The sequence below is a fragment of the Mytilus edulis genome, chromosome 2 (assembly GCF_963676685.1).
Source record: "Mytilus edulis chromosome 2, xbMytEdul2.2, whole genome shotgun sequence".
NCBI classification, from domain to species: domain Eukaryota; kingdom Metazoa; phylum Mollusca; class Bivalvia; order Mytilida; family Mytilidae; genus Mytilus; species Mytilus edulis.
In genome coordinates this window covers 24299662-24322824 of record NC_092345.1, presented here as the reverse complement: position 1 = coordinate 24322824, position 23163 = coordinate 24299662, and the positions used below count along the sequence as shown (strand labels likewise).

The window sequence follows — 23163 nt, the reverse complement described above, 5'->3', positions numbered from 1 at the left end:
GGAAGATTTGGTATGAGTGTCAATGAGACAACTTTCCATCCAAATAGCAATTTATAAAAGTAAACCATTATAGGTTTTCAAAACGGAGCTTTGGCTCACACTGAACAACAAGCTTTAAAGGGCCCCAAAATTACTAGTGTAAAACCATTCAAACGGGAAAACCAACAGTCTAATCTATATAAAAAAACGAGACATGAGAAACACCTATAAATTACATAAACAAACAACAACTACTGTACATCAGATTCCTGACTTAGGACAGGTGCAAACATTTGCACCGGGATTAAACGTTTTAATGGTAACAAATGTATGTATGTTTTTTCTTTTTAAAGTATACAATCAGCTTAAGAAATGATGTTATTTTGATATAAAGAATGGCATTTTATTGTTGATGTTTATATTTTTTTTAGGAATTGAAAGAGTATTTGCGAGATTTGGATTCTCAGAAAAATGATCTGATATCTCACATGAAAACAAAACGCAATGAACTCAATAAACTAAAGGAAGCTGTTGAAACTGAGGATGAAGTGTTACAAAAACTTGTTAGTTCTGTGAATAAACATAAAACCGAATTAAAACATACATATGAAATGCAACGACTGGAAAATGGTGAATTAGATAGTCTGAAAACACAGCACGCACAGAAGTTAGCTGAATTGGAAAGAACGCAAAGAGAATTGACAGAGGTAATTTATTTTACATTTATCTAAAGTAGGAGTTTCATAAGTTTTAAGATTGTCAAACAGCTTTATTAGTGTGACTTAGAATTGGAACAGAAATATGGTTAATAGAAATTTAAATGAGGATTAAGATTGAGCTGAATTGTGCCTCTGTCAAATGTAGTCTTTTCTTTTTACATCAAATTATTGCAGGCTAGTACTCATATAGTAACATAGAAATGGAAAACATGGTAACATAAAAGCATGTATTGATTTTGCCCCTCCCCCATGAAAGATAAAAATGTTCAAGAAACAACATCACATTATTATAGGAACAACCTTAAAAGAAAACAATTCTTTTGTTTGCATTCTTAAGAGACCCTAGATGGTTAGACTTGACATTTTTGCCATGTTTAATCAAATTGTTCCTGACAAGTAAAACATTAAAACTCAACAGTGACAAAACATCTAAGAGGAGAAGGACTTCTCATATCCCTCATTAACAAATGAATTATAATGAAATTTAAAGAGACCAACACTGGTACTGAACAGTCATGTTTTTGTAACAAGTCACTCTATGTCACTACAATAAGACTGACAATGGTACTCACAGGGGATAAACAAGACTGACAATGGTACTCACAGGGGATAAACAAGACTGACAATGGTACTCACAGGGGATAAACAAGACTGACAATGGTACTCACATGGGATAAACAAGACTGACAATGGTACTCACAGGGGATAAACAAGACTGACAATGGTACTCACAGGGGACAAAAGCCTTATTAAACTTTACACCATGTCACCCACAATAAGAAATTAGGCCTAAATTCACTGTGAGGTACCAGTTTCAAAGTACAAGTCTAAATGATTTGGAAACTGGTACCTCACAGGGAAAAATTATCCAAAATGAGAAACCCTTGTCTTTGAGGAAAGCATCTGATTTGATTCATGATCATTGTAGGAAAAGTCTGAGTTAGAACAATTGAATGCAGAAACAAGTAGAAAATCAGCCGAGGTTGAGCGATTACGACAGACACTAGACCGTGACAGACAGGAAGTGGAAAGATTAACGCTGGAGAAACAGTCATTAGAAGACAGGGTAGCAGCTATGAATAGGGAGAGAGATTTATTAGATGATTCTTGTAAAGATATGGATAATAAAATGATTATGATGAAAAGGTATTTACTTCATTCGTTATTTTATATAAAATATATTTTTTGGAGCACCTTATTGAACATTTTTTTGTTGTTGCAAGTATCTCTTTTTAAGATAGATAAAGAGCTTCAAAACAATAAAACATTGGCTATGAGGCTGCAACATAGATTTTTCCCCCCTTATTTTTCTTGTGCATCATAATAATACTGCATTTATTTTTTCTTGACCAATATAGATAAGATATGGTATGAGTGCCAATGAAACAACTCTCCATCCCATGCATATTTTATATACATGTATTCATGTAGTGATAGTGGTTGATTTTCAGGAAAAATGCAAATATATATAATGATTCCAAAAACTATTTTAGATGTAAAATGGAACATAGTTATAATTATATTTGCTTAAAAATAGTTTTATAAAACTTTGATAGTAAAATTTTAACGTAAACAAAAAAAATTCTATTTATATTATAGTAATTTTTCAGTTTTTAGGTTTAATAAATCATATAATTACATTAAAATCTGGTTTGTAGAAATCATCAGGCATTGGAAGAAAAGATAGAAGTATCCAGCAGACGGTCAGAAAAATTAGAAATAGAACTGAGACAGAGAGAAAAAGAAATGGATGAAGCTAATCATCAGAGAACAGCATTACAGAAAGAGGTTCAACAATTAAAACTTGCATGTAAAGGTAAGAGCTTATATGATGTTGTGTTCAAAATTATTTTTTAAAAATACCGGTATCTAACCCAGATGCCAAGAATTACCTTTCAGTAACAGATATGTTTTGGAAATCCAATTTTGTGCATACATTCTGTACAAGATTTTTTTCTGGAAATTTCTTTATGAACTATTGGACTGAGAACTCACATTTCTTACATCCTTTCTATTTACTGCCTTTCCATAAATTGAATTTTCTAAATTTTATGTCTTTAGAGTGGGGCGCTCATATTCGCCGTGGACACAATTTCGCCGTTTTATGATTTTGAGGCGTAAAAACTTCAAAGGATGGTTGAAATGGAAGAAATATGCTTGTAAATTATATTTTTAAAACAAATATGGTTATTTTTGAAAATGAGACAAAATTTTGGCACTAGCCGCAAAGGACCGAAAAACGGACAACGATTTTCAGCCAATTTCCTGAATGAAAAAAAAAATCAAAGAAGTATTTCTTAGTAATTATTTGACCGAGTGCCCTACATTTCAGTTTTCTACACCTTTCAAATGTCTGCTATTCATCTATAATGATATTTATTTGATAAATATTTTTAAAGCTGCAGTTATTTGGTTTTAAATAGATGTGTAAAAACGGCGAATATGTGTCCGCCGTTGACAAAAAAATCAGGAAATTTCAAACACCCTTTAATCACACTTTTCAGATGATTTTTCTCAAAACAAACACGTTTTCAAGCTAAGAATAATTCGCATTTGAAGTTATTTTCATATAGAAATATCAGATCACTTCAAAAACATAAAAACCTGAACATAAACTGAAGAAACATGGAAAGATATGGCGAAAATGAGCACCCCACTCTATACAAAAGTTTGCAGTAAAGTTATTTTCATATGAATATGTCTGTTTTGATGGAAAATGTTCAACTGAGGTCTTTAGATAAAATTCAAATCAAATAAAGATGAAAGATAAGGTTTTTTTGCACTAACTTTTAAATATTCTAGCAAACAGTCATTGTATAAACGGTGTTCTATTGACAGCAGCTTAGTTTTATCAAGGCTTTCATTCTTAGTTTTTATTTATGCTCTTTTTCAGAATGCAGAAGTGAAGTAAAGTCATTAAAAGAAAATATTCGAGATTCAGATGACAGATATGAAAGTTTACAAACAGTGAGTACATTATGACTAACAAACTCTGCTTCAGAAGTCTATACAAGCATACACAAAATGTCTACTTTGTTGAGATTCATTGTATTCCTGTACCAAAGAAATCCATGTAAATTGATATTCAACAAATTATACTGAATTCATTATAGTAAATTATACTGAATTCATTATAGTGAATTTCCTTCATGGTGGATATAGATAATTGAGGAAGAATTAATCTTACAGTTCCCTGCAATATCTTTAACTGATGAATGTTTAAAAGTGTCATTATTTATCTGAATTCCCTGTATCAGTTAATGTTCTAATTTATGCTTGATATATTCATTTTAGGATCTAAAAGATACTTATATGAAGAGAGATGAAGCGAAATTGGAATATGAAAGATTAAATGAAGGAATACGCCAAAGTCGCCTAGCTCATGATGACTATTTACGACAAGAAAAATCAAAACAACTAGAGTTACAGGACTTGTTAAAGAATGTCAATAACAAACAACTGGAGTATCAAGAAACAAAAATGGTTGGTTTAGTTTGATATATATATACAAAAAGATGTGAGGTAGAGGTTAATGAAAGAACAGCCCCAAATTCAATTAAACAAGAATCAACATCATGGTTCTTATGATAGACCAGTGTTACATGCATTTTGATTGAATTCAACAAATAATGACATAAAGTTGTGCACACAATCACAGGTATTGCTTGACCTTTTAGAATGTATTTAACATTATTTTTTATCAGTTGCATTAGAATTGAGATATCAGTGTTATGTATGAAGATTTGCAACCTTTAAATTCTCAACTGATGTCTGCAAATATTCAATTATAAAAATTTTATCTCCAAAATAGCAAGTATGTTTTAGAGCTATTCCAAAAAAGTTCCAAATGTAAGGGGAAGGTTGGAGAGTTAGTAGGCCCCATATTATGTATTAGTCTGCATTCTTTTATGTTTTATTAAATTCTTTATCAAATGATTAAAGATTTGTTGCAAGCATTTCCTTAACGAAATGTGTGTAATTTTATTTAGTGATTTCAATGAAGAAAACAAATCCATTATGTGTTATAGATTTAGCTCTCTGCAAATTCATTGAATTATATTTCATGATCACATGTTCCATTTATTAAAACTTGATGTTATAATATTTCATAACAGGCACTGAATAAAGTAAGAAAAGATGTTGAACGTGAAGAAAAGAAGTTAAACCATGTAAGTATGGCTTCTCGCTTTATTTTATTTCAAAGCTTAAGTTTTATTTCTTTATGAAAAATGATAATGGTGTGTTCTGACTCTATGCTTTAGTAGAAATAATAAAATGGGAAAATTAAAATTAATAGAACTATGACTATCTTCCAATTTATTTCTTTGAAAGTATGGTAAAGGTTTTTTTTATAAATATATTAGAAAAAAATTAAAAATTATATATTCATAGTGAGGTTAAAACTAATGTTATTAATATAGAAATTTGGTTTAAGGAAATCAAGTGTAATTTTTAAATGTAAAAAGGATATTTTCATGTGAAGACAGTATATTTTAAATACAGATTTCTTGTGTCTTTGGAAAAAGCATTGTTCAATGCCAAATGATGTTAATGAAAAAATATGATTTTTCAAAGTCAGCAGCGAAATACTACGGAATATGCATGAAAATTTCCAAATATATACAAATCTCTTTCTAGCATGTTAACATATTGAACTGTGCATATAATATTTTTTTCTAAAATGATGCATTAAAAACAGTAAAATGACATAGAAATTCCTATTTATCTGGGTATTTTAATAATGTCCTTACTCTACCATTTTGATTACTATTTACACAAATAAATCTGGTAAATTTTGAATCAAAATTAATGGGATAATGTGGATTATTTTTTTTGTGGGTACCAATTTTGGTTGATTAAGGAAAAAAATAATTGTGAATACGTGTATCTGAAATTCGGGGACAATAATAGTAAAATTGAAATTTCTTCAAATTTGCTAAACTGTTCAAACCCAAGTTCTTCGTTTAAACAATTAATGCATCATTTCCATAGCTGTTTTCTATAGTATCTCTTCACTGCTTTTCACTTACAGTTGGTCAGTAATGCTAACATCGAATTGGATCACATACGATCAGATTTACATACCAAACAAATTGAGTTGGATGATGCCACATCTACAATGAATAATCTGAAGGTAAATTATCTCCCTTGAAACAGATGAAAGGAGTTACCTCCCATGGTGCTAAGAACAGAAAGCACTTGTAATAGTTTAATGAATTCCAAATGAAGTAATAACATAAAATTTCATATTTACCAAGGAGGAACATGTCAGTTTTATTGTAAATTTCCTACAGTTCTGACAGTAAGACAAAACTTGATTGTCTCCCTTTATAACTGGTTCAAATATTGATAGATAACTCACATCAAGGACTATATTGCACATGAAGATAAAAGCTTTTTTTTTATTAAATAAAAAGTATTTTAAGGTCAAGTTCAGTATTAAATGGGCTATATCACAAATTTTGGTAATATTTTGCATACAACTTTGGCTTGTTCACTAATAACTGAAAATCAAATTCCTTAATGCATTTATCTCTTTTATTTTCAGAAATATTACTGATTGAATTTTGTGTTCAGAATTTTAAACCTATTAATAAAGCTGAAGTTTTTCAAAGATTTGCAGTGAGATTTCAACAAAATCAATGGCCCATGCGTCCTAACCCCATTTTTCCTTTATAGCTAAGTGTGTTCTATTATATTTGTTAAGGGGCCAGCTGAAGGACGCCTCCGGGTGCGGGAATTTCTCGCTACATTGAAGACCTGTTGGTGAACCTCTGCTGTTGTTTTTTATTTGGTCGAGTTGTTGTCTCTTTGACACATTCACCATTTCCATTCTCAATTTTATCTATTATCCTGTTTCATTGTATAAGCTTGACTACTCTTATGATATGCATGAGTTTTTTTGTTTAAAGCATTTACTAACTGTAAATTCAGTAATTATTGTGATGTTTTTTTTTATTAGAAAAATGTAACAGGGTTATAATCGCAATAATTTAAACTCGCATTTTTTTTTTATATGAATTCAAACAGGATTTTTTTCAATATCGCAAAAATTGAAATCCCATTTTAGTCTAAAATGACAAAATCGCAATAGTTTCTGAATTTACAGTAAATTCATCAGTTGGTTTTAAATAATTGTAGAAAGAGTCCAAGGCTTTACAAATGAATGAAGAGAAATTCATTGAAATGGAAAAGATAATGAAAGACCTTGGTAAGATATCTTTTTCTATCTATCACATAGTTTATAGTGTAGATTCACGCTGCTGAGAGTTACAATATTTCTCAACTCAAAACAGTTCATTTTATTTTCAAGATGGAAGTGTTATGAAAAAAAAAGGACAAATTACATGACAAGATGTATGTATCTACCAAAGATTTCAGATAAATCAAACTACTTGTTTTTGGAGTTTTCTCCTCTGAAATACTAATATTTCCAATTTTTCACAGGTTATTGGCTATTTTTTTTAAAAACTATATGAACTTGGTTAAAAGTGTAAATGGCAAAAAAATAAATAGCATAAAATTTGAAAGTTTCAGCAAATCTGACAAATATCTGTTTTGGAGTTGTTGTCCCATGTCGATTTTTACTTTTTTGGGTAACATTTTTGGCTCATTATCTCCAAACCTATAGGAGCTGAGATAAACATAATCAGCAACTCAAATAATAAGTATGTACATAAAAAGGGCCTCTTTAGCAGACTGGCACTTTTCAACAGATGAGCGATGCGCTACCAGGGTGTGCCTCTTGTATTGGTTGTTATCCAATTGAGAAATTACTTACATATACTTTTATTTTTATATCACAGAATGTTAATAAAGTCGTGACCTGTAAAAAGAGGTACTCCTGAAAAACTTTTCTTAATACTTTGAATATTTCACTTTTTTAAAACAATTATTTCAATTTTTTTCAACAGAAAGAGAAATACTGAGCAGAAACGAAGAAAAAAATGAATTATCCAAAGCTTTGTCAAGGTCATATGAGGAACTTCAGAAACACAGAACCAATTCTACCCAGGTAAATAAATTCTTCTCAATTTCATAGTTTAGTTTGTAAGTTAAAAATCAGCTGCATGGTATTGATACAATTTTAGATTATGAAATTATTGGCAGCATGAAAATACAGCAAACATTAACATGTCCACCAAAATTATTTTTTGTTTAAAAAAAGGACTAACCTTTTAAGTTGTGAATATGTCACATGTAAAGACTTGGTTGTTATTGATATAGTATTAGAGTTAACATGTTAAAAAATCATTATTCAAAATAATTGTGATTTGTTTTTTAGCTCACCTGGCCCGAAGGGCCAAGTGAGCTTTTCTCATCACTTTGCGTCCGGCGTCTGTCGTCGTCCGTCGTCGTCGTCGTCCGTCGTCGTCCTGCGTTAACTTTTACAAAAATCTTCTCCTCTGAAACTACTAGGCCAAATTAAACCAAACTTGGCCACAATCATCATTGGGGTATCTAGTTTAAAAATTGTGTCCGGTGACCCGGTCAACCAACCAAGATGGCCGCCATGGCTAAAAATAGAACATAGGGGTAAAATGCAGTTTTTGGCTTATAACTCAAAAACCAAAGCATTTAGAGCAATTCTGACATGGGGTAAAATTGTTTATCAGGTCAAGATCTATCTGCCCTGAAAATTTCAGATGAATCGAACAACCTGTTGTAGGGTTGCTACCCCTAAATTGGTAATTTTAAGGAAATTTTGCTGTTTTTGGTTATTATCTTGAAAAATATTATAGATAGAGATAAACTGTAAACAGCAATAATGTTCAGCAAAATAAGATTTACAAATAAGTCAACATTACCGAAATGGTCAAATGACCCCTTTAGGAGTTATTGCCCTTTATAGTCAATTTTTAACCATTTTTCGTAAATCTTAGTTATCTTTTACAAAAATCTTCTCCTCTGAAACTACTGCGCCATATTAAACCAAACTTGGCCACAATCATCATTGGGGTATGTAGTTTAAAAATTGTGTCCGGTGACCCGGTCAACCTACCAAGATGGCCGCCATGGCTAAAAATAGAACATAGGGGTAAAATGCAGTTTTTGGCTTATAACTCAAAAACCAAAGCATTTAGAGCAATTCTGACATGGGGTAAAATTGTTTATCAGGTCAAGATCTATCTGCCCTGAAAATGTCAGATGAATCGAACAACCTGTTGTTGGGTTGCTACCCCTAAATTGGTAATTTTAAGGAAATTTTGCTGTTTTTGGTTATTATCTTGAAAAATATTATAGATAGAGATAAACTGTAAACAGCAATAATGTTCAGCAAAATAAGATTTACAAATAAGTCAACATTACCGAAATGGTCAAATGACCCCTTTAGGAGTTATTGCCCTTTATAGTCAATTTTTAACCATTTTTCGTAAATCTTAGTTATCTTTTACAAAAATCTTCTCCTCTGAAACTACTGCGCCATATTAAACCAAACTTGGCCACAATCATCATTGGGGTATCTAGTTTAAAAATTGTGTCCGTCGACCTGGTCAACCTACCAAGATGGCTGCCATGGCTAAAAATAGAACATGGGATAAAATGCAGTTTTTGGCTTATAACTCAAAAACAAAAGCATTAAGAGCAAAACTGGCATGGGTTAAATTGTTTACCAGGTCAAGATCTATCTGCCCTGAAAATTTCAGACGAATCGATAGTCAATTTTTAACAATTTTCATAAAATTTGTAAATTTTTACTAACACTTTTAACTGAAACTACTGGGACAATCATTATAGATGGGGATATATGTACGCAGCAAGAATGTTCAGTAAAGTTAGATCTACAAACATATCACCATCACCAAAACACAATTTTGTCACGAATCCATCTGTGTCCTTTGTTGAATATTCACATATACAAATGTACCAAGGTGAGCGACACAGGCTCTTTAGAGCCTCTAGTTTAGTTTTTGTCAAGAATTTATTCATAATTTGATGGTTTGGATCAGCATAATTGGACTAATAGTACTTGAACCCATCATTGTTATTAGTTTGTCCTTAACTTTTCATGTCTGTCCTACAGACAGTCTTATCTGGACTAGATGTTCTGTTGATTTATTCATTTTAATAAATATGATTCAGGTGTGTGATACCGTTTTCTTTGATCCATTATTTCATTTTGGCTTCCAGCTTTCCCTTGATTCACTACTTTATTTTGGTTTCATACCTAATGTATAGGAGAGATTATTATTTTTGTAATTTTTTGTTGTTGTTTCATTATTCTGCATGATGTTAAAGCATAGTAGCTTAATTGGAATGCGGCATTTTTCACATTTTGTTTGAAGACATGATTTCTTGTAGTTTTAATTTGCTTTTGCTAGAACTTACAATTTCAGTTACTTTTTTACAGCATCTATCATTTCTTCATTAACAAATATCTCTTTCTTAAATACCAATAGGAGAATGAAAAAAATACCCGTGAACGTCTGAATTTAGAGAACAAAATTCATGATCTGAAAAATCAGCTGGAAGCAGCCAATCAGGTAACTGCAGTAATTTGGTGCAGCACTTTATTATCTAAAATTATGTGCCCAGAGGAGCTAATGAGATTTAAAGAATTATTTGCTGCAGCACTTTTTTTAGATGTTGTGCACTGCTTGCATGCTATTTAACCAATGCTTGTTGTTTATTCAGATTTATCCATATTAATAGCATTTGTACTTGGAAGTATTGTAAATAGTTTATTCATATGCATAGAAATACTGAGAAAGTCACAATGTTAGCTTTAGAATATATACATTATAGAGATATTATCTTTTACAATACACTGTAAACTTTCCTAAATTTACAGTTAGATTATATATAATTACTTTTGATTAGAAATCATTTTAATTCTTCTTATTGAATCTTTGTTGTTGGCTGTCTTTATCTGTATTTACTTGCTGACACTGAATATATCATTTGGTCATACGTTCTTTTAACTTTTTTATACTTTAAAGACTTGAATTACATTTTTTGTATGTGTGGAAAGAGGGTGGGGGTGTGGGGATTAGCCTAATGAAATATTTTGTTGTTTACATTTTAAAATGAATGAGGGGGGATAGGAGGGGTCCTGATCCCAAAATCCCGGGCTTAAAAACCAGAAATCCCGAGGTCCCGAATTTAAATAAAGTAAATCCCGACCTCCCGAAATCCAAAAAAAAAGAATTCCCGAATCCCGAAAGGGTCAATCCCGAAATCCCGAGCTTAAAAACACCTGATCCCGGAGTCCCGATAAAGGTCCTATCCCCCCTCATGAATGTTACTTATTTATTTTTGTACAAAAGCTACTTATTAAGTTCTAAGAAACTTTATATTGACCATCATATTTTAGTATATAGTACTGAAGTATAGAAGAGATTTTTTTAATAGGAAAAAAATGCAAAATAAGATGTAAAGATTAGATGATAGATTGGAAAATAATGTATATGTTGATATCCATGTGGCAATAATCCCATATTTAATTAAGGCTTTGAACACCCTGATGTTTTTTGGTCATTAAACTGTGAATTCACTATTATTTCTTTGGTACCAATTTCGTGGGTAGAGATCGACCACAAATGGAAAAAAAATGATCAACCTTTTAAGGTGGTACCTAACACTACAGGGAGATAACTCTGTAAAATCAGCTAAACGCTTTAATTATCTTGTGTTGTTAGGGAATATTAAGCTTCTTGATGATCTAAATAAGTGTTTGTCAAACTGCTATATAACCAGTGTAATTTTTCTGATAAAACGGTTAGTTCAAATTTTTTGAAATTTTTATGTTTTTGTTAAAGGGTGAAAGTAAATACTTCGTCAAAATTTTATATAAATTAAACGAGCCAAATTAATTTTAGTTAAGGCGTTGGGTACCACCTTAAAGGTAAGTAGGCAAATCAAAGAAATCCGATATCTTTGAACACAAAACATTTCCTTAATCCAGGTTAATTGGTCACCACAAATATGACTGAATTAACAGTGACCCATTCATTTTTTGATTAAAGAATTCTAATATGTTGTCCAAATTTTCAAGAAAACAACAACCAGGTACTATAGAACCATTAAATTCCGATGATCCCTGCAGAAAATATTCTTTAGATATTCCTGTTTTTAAGTCATATGAAAACTGCTAGCTTGTACTATAACTTTTAAAAAGCTATGGACCATTGTCAAAGAAATTAAACTCTGTTTTGAAAACTTACAGTTCACATGATTTTAATTTCTTTCTGCCACACTCTATGTGGTTTATAGGTGTATAATTAATAAAAGAAGAAATATTTATATTTTTCTAGCTCCTAGTTGGTAATTGCATGTTGAAAAGTTTTGAAAAATGCATAAAATCAAAGGTAGTACTACTGATTGGTGTAATAATCAACTGATAATCCTACTGAAATTTAACATGTTTTAACAGTGAAAAAATGGATGAACCAATATTACTTTGTTTGAAAAAAAAATCTCATATTAATAACTTATTATATTTTTGTTTTAATTTGTGAGTTATCCTGTTCAAAGTAATACTTTTTCTTGCAGAGTAGTAGTTTAATTTCTAGTCACTAATGATTTATTTTACATCCAATATTTATAGTTGCTGTCTGCCCATCCAGTTTGATTTGTGGATGTTTTGCCCATGTGGATTTTTTTCCTATATTGAGTAATAATTATTAGTTGTGTTCGTGGATGTGTTGCCCATATCAATATTTGTGGATGTGTTGCCCATATCAATATTTGTGGATGTGTTGCCCATATCAATATTTGTGGATTGTTGCCTCTTTTTGTCATTTGCATGTTCATTTAATCATATTTTTCATGTGGCATTCAATCCTACAGAACACATGAGATTTTAAACCTGTAATCATTAAATAATCAACCATTTCCTACCCATACTCATGTTTTTCCTTATTGATAATTTTTTCTATCCTTTTACTCATATTATCATCTTTTGACATCATTAATCATGATGAATTTATTTTGCCATGATTTGGGCCTCTTTGCCTAACTATGAGATTGTGTTTTTAATGTGTGTGTTTTGATGCATAGTAATCATGTTTTTTCATGGTTTTTAATTAGTGTGCAAACAGAAGTATGTATCATATGTTGTTTGCAATGTCTTTTACTGCTACTTTTGAATGATTTCAGACCTGTATATTGTTGTTATTCATATTTCATTAGAAAAGAAAAGATATATGCCATTGTTTCATGCATTTCCAGTATTCCTTTTTTTCATAAATGTTCATATAACTTACCAGTTATAAATCCTATACAATTTCATGAACTAGGCCCTTGGTCATAAATCATACCTCTTTTTCCGAAATGTCGGCCTTAAACTGTTTCCAAAATACATATTTTGAAGACTTAGTACCCGGAAGGGTTACTTCCTATATGTTTAGTGGTATGAGTGTTCCGCAAAACAGGGTCCCTTTTTCTTGCCCTGCTGGTTAGAACAGGTTGGCTTTTTCATGCCCTGCTGGTGAGATCACAGGTCTTTTTTAAAACAAAGTATTTGTCCAGAACATGATCACTTATTTAACTGTTTTTTTTCTCCTGTTCAGTACTATTGCTCATATATAGATTTTATATTTAGAAATTCCTTAATATTTATTTATTACAGAATAAACATATGATACAGGAAAATAACCAAGGGTAGTAAACAGAACATTAAAAATTTGCGAAGGTCAACTTTTCATGAGTAAAATTTACCTCAACTATGATATTATTTATCTAACCTTTCAAAAAATTATATCACTATGATCAGTACTTATCAGTTTACTTAATCAGTTTAACAGATATATTTGACCTTATTTAGAGTCTTCACGTCCAATGTATTTTGCAGATCAGATTAAAGTTGGGGAAAGACATGCACATTTGTAGGAACAATATCAATATGAAATATCATTTACTTCTGCTATCTAGTTATTCATACAGTAAATGAATTTCTAACAGAAGGAAAATATAAAATCTTACCAATGTTGACTAATTTCATTTCTATTTCAATTTTATAAGGAAAGGAAAACTATGTCAAAGAGAGCAAATTCACAAGTAACAGAACTGCAGTCCTTAGCTGAAGAGCATTTTAACAGAGCTAACCGACTTGATGGAGAATTGAGTCGAATAAGAAAAGACAGGAAAGATATCAAACGACAGGTAGTATTTCCACATGTTTAAAACATGGGTGTGTGTAACAGTCTCTTTCTATTAGGTCTAACATTTCTAAAAGTTTTAGTAGATTTAAAATTGAGTGAAGCACGTTCTTTTACAACTTTTTCTTTTACTTTTTCTCTGAAAACACTAGGCAAGCAAAAAAACCTGTAATAGAAATGGATTATTTTAGCTTCATACCTTTTAGATTAAACTGACTTATTTCTGAAAGCATTTCAATCAAAATGATAAAATTGAGAATGAAAATGGGGAATGTGTTAAAGAGACAACAACCCGACCATATAACTGACAACAGCAGAAGGTCACCAACAGGTCTTCAATGCAGCAAGAAATTCCCTCCCTGAGGCGTCCTTTAGATGCATGTTTTCATTCATAACATCGAAGTAACTCTTGAAATGAGACGAAAATATTCTTATTGATGAACAACTTTTACCTTTATATTTGCGAAAAACATCGTGATCTTACAAATTATTTTGAAGCACCTGTCCGAATGGATATTTTATTTTATTGTTCCACCTGCTTGAGTTCTTTGCTTATAGGCAGCATCAGTTTCTATTTCTATTAGGCATGAGTTTCTTTCAATTCCTAAGTTGATTGATGCATAAGAGCAACCCATACGTTAAAATCTAATATCTCAACATTTCTTGCTATAGCTTATTTTATTTCCATAAATTTTGAAATATCAAATTGCATCCTAATAAGTTCATTCCACAAAAAGTGTTATTATAAGGATAGAATATTGAGGTTTTTGTCATGTGCTCACTTTTTGACTAAAATTTACTCACAATCATATATCTCTTAACAACCTAAAACAAAATGCAAGTTTAATACACAAATAACTTAATTGTCAATTCTAAAATAAAATATATTGGTTTACTGGAATCTTCTAACATAAGTTCTTTATGCATCCTTTGTAATATGTAGACAAAGCTTGTCACACATTATTCAGAGTAGCTGTTATTTCATTTTATTTTGAATTGTTTTATGGTATAGAAGTTTTTATTTTTATTTTTTTAATTTATATACTATTTTTTCTTTTCCCATATTTTTGTTAATTTGTCAGCACAGTTTTATTGAATGTTGAGATATCAATTTATCAGTAGAACACAGTGCCATTTAATTTGGTAGTATTTAGACTAAAATATTTTGATTTAAATTTTGATGTATGTTTAATTGTCATTTAAAAATTATCTGTAGGCTTACAATTTTTGTAAATATGTCTTGCAAAGTTATGAGAACATTTTAATTACAAAATTTACCAATTTATAAAACAAAACAAAAAAATGAATCATGTGTGAAAATGATGAAATACATAATTATGGAGGATGCTCTCTACCCTGTGTTACAGTTACTAACCCAGAATGAAATAAGACAAAAAGAACAAGAGCTTGAAGATAAACTCAGGCATCTACAGAAATTACAAACTGTAAGTAAACAAAGTGATGGCAGGGTTGTTATGGTAGTGTTATGGCAGGTGAATTAGTAAACAATACTGGTGGCAGTGTTCGATTTTGTGTGCGGAGTTGGTGTATTGAGGCAACAGTGTGCTGATGGCAGTGTTTTTTGTAGCTGCAAGTTGGCTGTATGAATCTCAATCTCTGTGGTTTTTACCACAGGTATCAGGGAAATGTGTTACTGCTTTTATTCATTTTAATCACAAAATCAGACTTTTAAAGCATTAGACTAAATTTATCAAACATTCATACTAATATTGGATAATTCCTCTATTAGTGGACAATTTTAAATGCATATCTTATATATTATATTTTTATTAAAAGTCCAGATGTAGATCTTTTGTCCAGCCTAACTGCTTTCAAAAGCAAATTAGTTCTTGTCTTATTTGCTTCTTCTTGTATTCCTCATTACCAGATTATTTTTTTATAATTATTTGATGCTTATTCCTGTTTCCTGATCCTAAAATTTGAATATTTTGAAAAAGTCTAACATTTCTTGTTGTGTAGTGAGAGTTGATTTTCATTTATTCCACAATTTAACCTTAATCATACAAGTCATACCTTTAAGATTCAATTGGGCTATGAATAAATGATAAGGGTAAACAAAAATATTTTTTAAGTGTGAGGTAAATTAGATGAACGCTATAAATTTTGAGCGTCCTACAAACTTTTCCTGACTAATGTGCAAACATTTAGTCTTATTGATTTGTAAAACTTCTGTCTCTGTGTAGTTATTTTCTAATTAATCATTAAACTCATAAAATCAATTTAATAAAATAGCTGACTGCAATTTCATTTTGTTTGCTAGACCTAGATCATTTGATTGTTTGTTTTTTACTGCACATGTTTTACTTTGATTTTAGTATGTTTTGCTTGTAGTGAATTTAAGCAATGCATGATCTAAAATGCATGCTTTTCTTAGCTAAAGCTTTATAGTTTTGCATTTATCCAGGCTCTTCACTCTCCACGGTCAAATGCCTTTGCAGACACAACAGATGATAGTAACAAACTCACAGATGACAAAGATGACCTAGATATTCATCTTGAGAATTTGAAACAGAATTTTCCACAGGTGGTGGCCATTATATTACATATCAATATCACTTACAGTTCTAGATCACTTTCAATTATACTAATTAACATCAAGTATTTTACTAAAAAGAAAAAGTGTTTGTTATGGTATTCAAAATGAGTTCATATTGTTTTTTCTATATATTCCTCAATATAACACTGTAAGATAAGATATGATTTCAAGGAAACCAAAAAAAAACAGTATATGTGCTGCATGTCTGCCATTTTTAAACAGATTTTAGATTTTTTTAGATTTTTTTTAATTGATTCCTAATCGATGGTACCAAATATCACTTTATCATGATTGTGTCTTAATGTGTTCATTATTAAATGAAGCAAAATAGACCAGTTTAAAATTTAGCTCACCTGTCCCGAAGGGACAAGTGAGCTTATGCCATCACTTGGCGTCCGTCGTCGTCCGTCGTCTGTCGTCGTAAACTATTTCAAGAATCTTTTCCTCTGAAACTACTGGGCCAAATACTTTCAAACTTTAACTGAATGTTCCTTAGGGTATCTAATTTATAAATTGTATCCGAAGTTTTGATCTATCAACAAACATGGTCGCCATTGCTAAAAATAGAACATAGGGGTCAAATGCAGTTTTTGGCTTATAACTCAAAAACCAAAGCATTTAGAGCAAATCTGACAGGGGTAATATTGTTTATCAGGTCAAGATCTATCTGCCCTGAAATTTTCAGATGAATCGGACAACCCGTTGTTGGGTTGCTTCCCCTGAATTGGTAATTTTAAGGAAATTTTGCTGTTTTTGGTTATTATCTTGAATATTATTATAGATAGAGATAAACTGTAAACAGGAATAATGTTCAGCAAAGTAAGATTTACAAATAAGTCAACATGACGGAAATGGTCAGTTGACCCCTTTAGGAGTTATTGCCCTTTATAGTCAATTTTTAACCATTTTTCGTAAATCTTAGTAATCTTATACAAAAATCTTCTCCTCTGAAACTACTGGGCCAAATACTTCCAAACTTTAATTGAATGTTCCTTAGGGTATCTAGTTTGTAAATTGTATCCGAAGTTATGATCTATCAACAAACATGGTCGCCATTGCTAAAAATAGAACATAGGGGTCAAATGCAGTTTTTGGCTTATAACTCAAAAACCAAAGCATTTAGAGCAAATCTGACATGGGGTAATATTGTTTATCAGGTCAAGATCTATCTGCCCTGAAATTTTCAGATGAATCAGACAACCTGTTGTTGGGTTGCTGCCCCTGAATTGTAGAATTTTACAATTTTCCACGAATCTCTTGGTGCATTGAAATTGTCAACTGTTATACCAATAGCAATATATACACTTTGCTAAAATTAACAGCAAGTTTTAAGCAATTATCTTAAAAGAAAAAAATATACCAAACAACATAAGAAATGCACCAATATTCATTAAAATTTCTTAATACTAATTAAAACAAATTCAAATGACTATAAGTCAATGATGTCATAATAAAATTTGATCAGAAATTATGAGACAATGTTTCTAATGTAAAGAAAATCATTTTCTATAAATTTAAAGAATTCCTGGAAAATAATTTGTTCAGTCCCCAAAAATTTAATATTTAAGAACATCAGAGCTTGCTGTTGCTTCAAAAACTAAAGGATGAATTGTGGTTGATATGTTTGTTCTATCAAAATTTTCATCTTACACACACTGTTAAAAACAGTTTCAGTGGAAAACCTTGGTTACCTTTTAAAATATCGTTTTCTCATTCATACTTTAGTTCATTTAAGGTACACTAAATTTAAAGTTTATGAAAAAATATAGTTAAAGTAATGACATTGAAACCTTTGTGCCTTTCTTTTGTTGCTTAGTATAGAACAAAATATCAGACAAATTACAAGCGAAATTCATAAACTTTGCAAAATAGATCCTGTACACTTGTTATTTAGTTTAACACAAGAAAAGTGATTACTGGTAGACATTTAACATTATACAGAATAATATTTCAAACTCTTTTTATAGTATATACTTATTAACCAATAGCTATACTCAGCCTATCCTTAAAAGAAACGTAATAAGCTTATCAGTTTCATCTGTTCACGTTTACATTGGAGAACATAGTAAAAGATATAAGTATATGATTTGGCTTTTTATGCCCCACCTACGATAGTAGAGGGGCATTATGTTTTCTGGTCTGTGCTTCCATCCGTGTGTCCGTTCGTCCGTCGGTGCGTCCATTCGCTTCAGGTTAAAGTTTTTGGTCAAGGTAGTTTTTGATGAAGTTGAAGTCCAATCAACTTGAATCTTAGAACACATGTTCCCCATGATATGATCTTTCTGATTTTAATGCCAAATTATAGTTTTGACCCCAATTTCATGGTCCACTGAACATAGAAAATGATAGTGCGCAGTTCAGGTTAAAGTTTTTGGTCAAGGTAGTTTTCGATGAAGTTACAGCTACATCAACTTGAAACTTAGTACACATGTTCCCTATGATATGATCTTTCTAATTTTAATTCCAAATTAAAGTTTTGACCCCAATTTCATGGTCCACTGAACATAGAAAATGATAGTGCGCAGTTCAGGTTAAAGTTTTTGGTCAAGGTAGTTTTCGATGAAGTTACAGCTACATCAACTTGAAACTTAGTACACATGTTCCCTATGATATGATCTTTCTAATTTTAATTCCAAATTAAAGTTTTGACCCCAATTTCATGGACCACTGAACATAGAAAATGATAGTGCGCAGTTCAGGTTAAAGTTTTTGGTCAAGGTAGTTTTCGATGAAGTTACAGCTACATCAACTTGAAACTTAGTACACATGTTCCCTATGATATGATCTTTCTAATTTTAATTCCAAATTAAAGTTTTGACCCCAATTTCATGGTCCACTGAACATAGAAAATGATAGTGCGCAGTTCAGGTTAAAGTTTTTGGTCAAGGTAGTTTTCGATGAAGTTTAAGCTACATCAACTTGAAACTTAGTACACATGTTCCCTATGATATGATCTTTCTAATTTTAATTCCAAATTATAGTTTTGACCCCAATTTCATGGTCCACTGAACATAGAAAATGAGTGGGGCATCCATGTACTATGAACACATTCTTGTTCCAAATGTTTTGATTCATCAACCCTGTTAAGTCCTATGAAGATGAAAAGCACATTTGACCAAATTAAAAGCCTGGTATCTTGGATGTGTATTGACATATTATAAGGAACTTTAATGTTTTAGGTCATATCTGAAAATAAAGAGAATATCCAAACAGATCTAAGAGGAAAACTAACTGAAGAACAAGATTATTTAAGGGTATGTATTATTTTTGACAATTTTAGCTATTATGTCTATTTGTTTTGCTCACACATTGCTGTCAATATAATGGAATTCAATTTGACTGTCATAAAATTGAAAGGTTTGGTTACCTATAAAACCAGCTTTGCATCCTGTATTAGATTTAAGTTGATTTTTTTTTGCAATGTTGACAATATAACAATTTTTTTTTGCAGTACCAGCTTCAGCAGCAAATGAAACGACATGCAGATGCCATGGAAACAGCTAGGTTACAGTCAGAAGGAACGATAGAAAGTCTGAGAGACAAACTTAATACATTACAAGAGGTTTTAGTAAATACAGGGGATTCTTCAGATGACCAACGAAGATCTACTAGAACAAGGACCAGATCATCATCACCAGGCAAATCTGTATTAGATACAGCAATGATACTTGTAAGTCTCACTAAATTTGAAAAATGTCAACTGTCATCTGACATTAATTCAATGTTTTTGAAAATTTCTGTTTCCAAGCTATTCACGAATAGTTAACTAAAAAAGTAATTGCCAGTGATAAAGGACAAGGTCCGGTAAGGGCCGATTTCGGCCTCAATTTTCAAGTTCATCTAACGAAAGATTTTAGACACTTTCTAAACACTTAAGTGTCTATTTCAATTGATTCAATTAGTTAATGGGGAAGATTTTAACTTAATAAGTCATTTAAAACGCCCTGATTCAAGCTTAAATATGAAAAATCTATCAAATATGCCAAAAATCGTCACTTTTCAGATAATTTTTGTCAAAAATGAAAGTGGCCGCATCCGTGTTCATCCTCAACCTTTATATATATTATGTATTATCATCAAATACAACTTACATTTCAATATTATGAATGAACACGAATGCGGCCACTTTCTTTTCAGACGGAAACCGTCTAAAATTTAACTAAAAGCTACAATTGTGAAGATTTCAGTAATTTAGCATAACTTTATGATGCTAGTACCCAATATATGTGCATTGTTTTGTCAAAAAAAAACCATATTTATGTAGCAGAAGCATTCTACTTTGCAATAAATATCTAAATGATTACATTTTCACAATTTTCTAAAACTGCTATATTTTGAGGCCAAAAAGGGGTCTTACTGAACCTACTCCTTTTTCTGACAGATTTCATTTGTTCCTAACCTTCACTTTATGCCTAAGTAATTAAGCTTATGATTTAATTAGAATAGTTAATGGTTTTTTAAATGTCATGAATATGCAATTTACAGTGAGTTGTAATGGTCCATCTTGTATTTGTCAGCTGGCATCTTTGATTTATATGTTCCTCCCTATACATTTGAAATGCACACTTACATTAACCCAAATAGAATTATATTTATAAATCTTATTTGTGTTCTAAATGTACTCAATTACAATTGTAGGATAGAAATAGGTCGCCAAGTCCTGGCCAGTCACAACGTAGTTATTCAGCACAGAGACATAGATCAAGGTCGAGGTCAACAGATCGTGCATCTAGTCCATTATTTCCTGACAGAGAACGTAAGTTGTTTAATTTATCTTCTTTTAAAATTCAGTAAATAGTAGTTATAATGCATATCTTTTCACTTAAGGATGTACTTAGGTGAAATTCAAAAAATCAAGACTTTAAGTAGGAAGAGCATTAGTTAATGTACAAAATAAGCTGAAAGTATTGATAGGTCATGGAACTCCTTTTCAAGTTATTTGATATTTAAATTAAGGCTGACTCTGACTGTTACCTTATATATGCATTGGTATTATTTGGGCTCAAATCAAAAGAAAACAAATTTAAGAATCTGCTTAAATATTGGCAAATGACCTTTTTATCAGCTATTAAGTCTTATATGAAAAGATAAATGGGTGTTATGGGGCAAAATATTTTACATTGTATCATTAGGAAAAAAATCAAGGAGTCCAAACATCGATCACAAATCCAAAACCTCACCTAAGTTCATCCTTAAAACTGGAAAAGAAAACAAAACCCAATCTTTATCTGCATTTCTGTTTTATTAATTGATTTATTTAAAGTAATATATATGTTTAAAATTTTCCATGTTTTTTTTATGGCTTTTTATACTTTTTCCTTTTTCTTTATCAAAGAAATGTTCTACTTTATAGCAAGATTTTGACTTGATATTTACACATCTTTCACTTCTTTTATATTTTTTTTATTTTTAGTATTAACAGCATGAAGTTTATATGGGAACAAAAAAACATTTTCGTGGTGATAGCTGACAGCAATGATTTTTATGGTCAGTGGAAGAGATAGGCAGCAGACGTTAGGAAGTTATGATGAAAGTGCATTTTATTCCGTTCCTCTCAGCATTTATCCATAGCAATGGTTGCAAGACATTATAAAATGCTGGTTTTGCAACAATTTCGTGAAAAGTTTCTGTGATATTTATTTATTCTTTTATATTTGTATTTATATTTCTAGAAAATTTACATGTTTTCTTTTAGAATGTCTTTGTCATTTTATATAAACTTTTAACACTGAAAATATTCCGTCCAGAATTTTCTGTTTAATTATACCACATGTTTTAAGGTAAAAACTTTCTTTAGTTATCATAGCAGTTTTATGCAATGTAAATAAAATTTAAACATCAATACAAAAATCATAAAACAGTATTATTCTCATTGCATAGTGATTTATAAGTTCTAGGAATTTATTTATTTATATAGACAGATTTCCATACATAGCATGGATGTTTGAATATTTAATGCATTTTAATTATTGAATGTTTACACATTTTAAACTAAAGTATTTTTGAATAACGATTTGATTTATAAAACTTCAATCATGTACTTCCTGTTTTCAATTTTTTACCTAAATTTTCTTTAACCTATATGGATAATTTAGAAAAGGATATGTATTTTAGAAAACAAAACATCTACAGAGATTACTATTTCAAATGATATGGATATCATTTTAGATTTAATGAAATAAACCTTTTCAACACAGTTGGACTTTTAGAATGTAATAATTGTAACGTGCTTATGTATTCAATAATGAAATAATTGATGATTTATCTATTTGTTTAGTGTTAGTGCCAAACGTACACAAGATTTCGAGCATTCTAAATAAATATTTATTATATGTAATGTACAAAATTATTGGTTTTTTTTTTACAAACAAGTTACTGAATAGCCCCTCAATGATTATATAATTTCAATAAGATAAATGGAATGAACTTTACTGCAAAAAGTAAAATCACAAAAATACTGAACTCTAAGGAAAATTCAAAAAGGAAAGCCCCTAATCAAATCGCAAAATGAAAAGCTGAAATACATCAAATGAATGGATAACAACTGTCATATTCCTCACTTGGTATAAGAAAATTAGGCATTTTCTTATGTAGAAAATGGTGTTTTGAACCTGGTTTTAAAGCAAGCTTAACCTCTCACTTGTATGACAGTCACATCAAATTTTTACAATGATGCCAGAACAAAACATACAGACATGATAGGTAAAAATGTCAAAATTGTGTTATCATTAATCACTATAAAAACAAACAAATTCTGCTCTATGGTTGGGTTGTTGTCTCTTTGACACATTCCCCATTTCCATTTTCA

The 23163-nt window shown here is 30.6% G+C and overlaps 1 protein-coding gene across 24 annotated transcripts in view; it reads left to right on the top strand.

The window, feature by feature from the left end:
• Positions 1–22701, top strand: part of LOC139511792 (centriolin-like) — an 89098-nt gene extending 66397 nt beyond the window's left edge. For 13 of the 24 annotated variants that reach the window (XM_071298873.1, XM_071298865.1, XM_071298862.1 and 10 more), the window contains 17 exons: positions 411–686; positions 1627–1844; positions 2357–2514; positions 3592–3665; positions 3993–4181; positions 4814–4867; positions 5731–5832; positions 6840–6909; positions 7613–7713; positions 10100–10183; positions 13662–13802; positions 15166–15243; positions 16224–16343; positions 19535–19609; positions 19807–20025; positions 20994–21111; positions 21769–22701. In XM_071298873.1, coding sequence (XP_071154974.1) covers positions 411–686; positions 1627–1844; positions 2357–2514; positions 3592–3665; positions 3993–4181; positions 4814–4867; positions 5731–5832; positions 6840–6909; positions 7613–7713; positions 10100–10183; positions 13662–13802; positions 15166–15243; positions 16224–16343; positions 19535–19609; positions 19807–20025; positions 20994–21111; positions 21769–21782 — 2091 coding nt within the window. In that variant the 3' untranslated portion in view covers positions 21783–22701. The remainder of the gene's footprint in view (positions 1–410; positions 687–1626; positions 1845–2356; positions 2515–3591; positions 3666–3992; positions 4182–4813; positions 4868–5730; positions 5833–6839; positions 6910–7612; positions 7714–10099; positions 10184–13661; positions 13803–15165; positions 15244–16223; positions 16344–19534; positions 19610–19806; positions 20026–20993; positions 21112–21768) is intronic. The other 11 variants (XM_071298880.1, XM_071298870.1, XM_071298868.1 and 8 more) reach the window with 10 other exon arrangements.
• Positions 22702–23163: the final 462 nt, after the last annotated feature.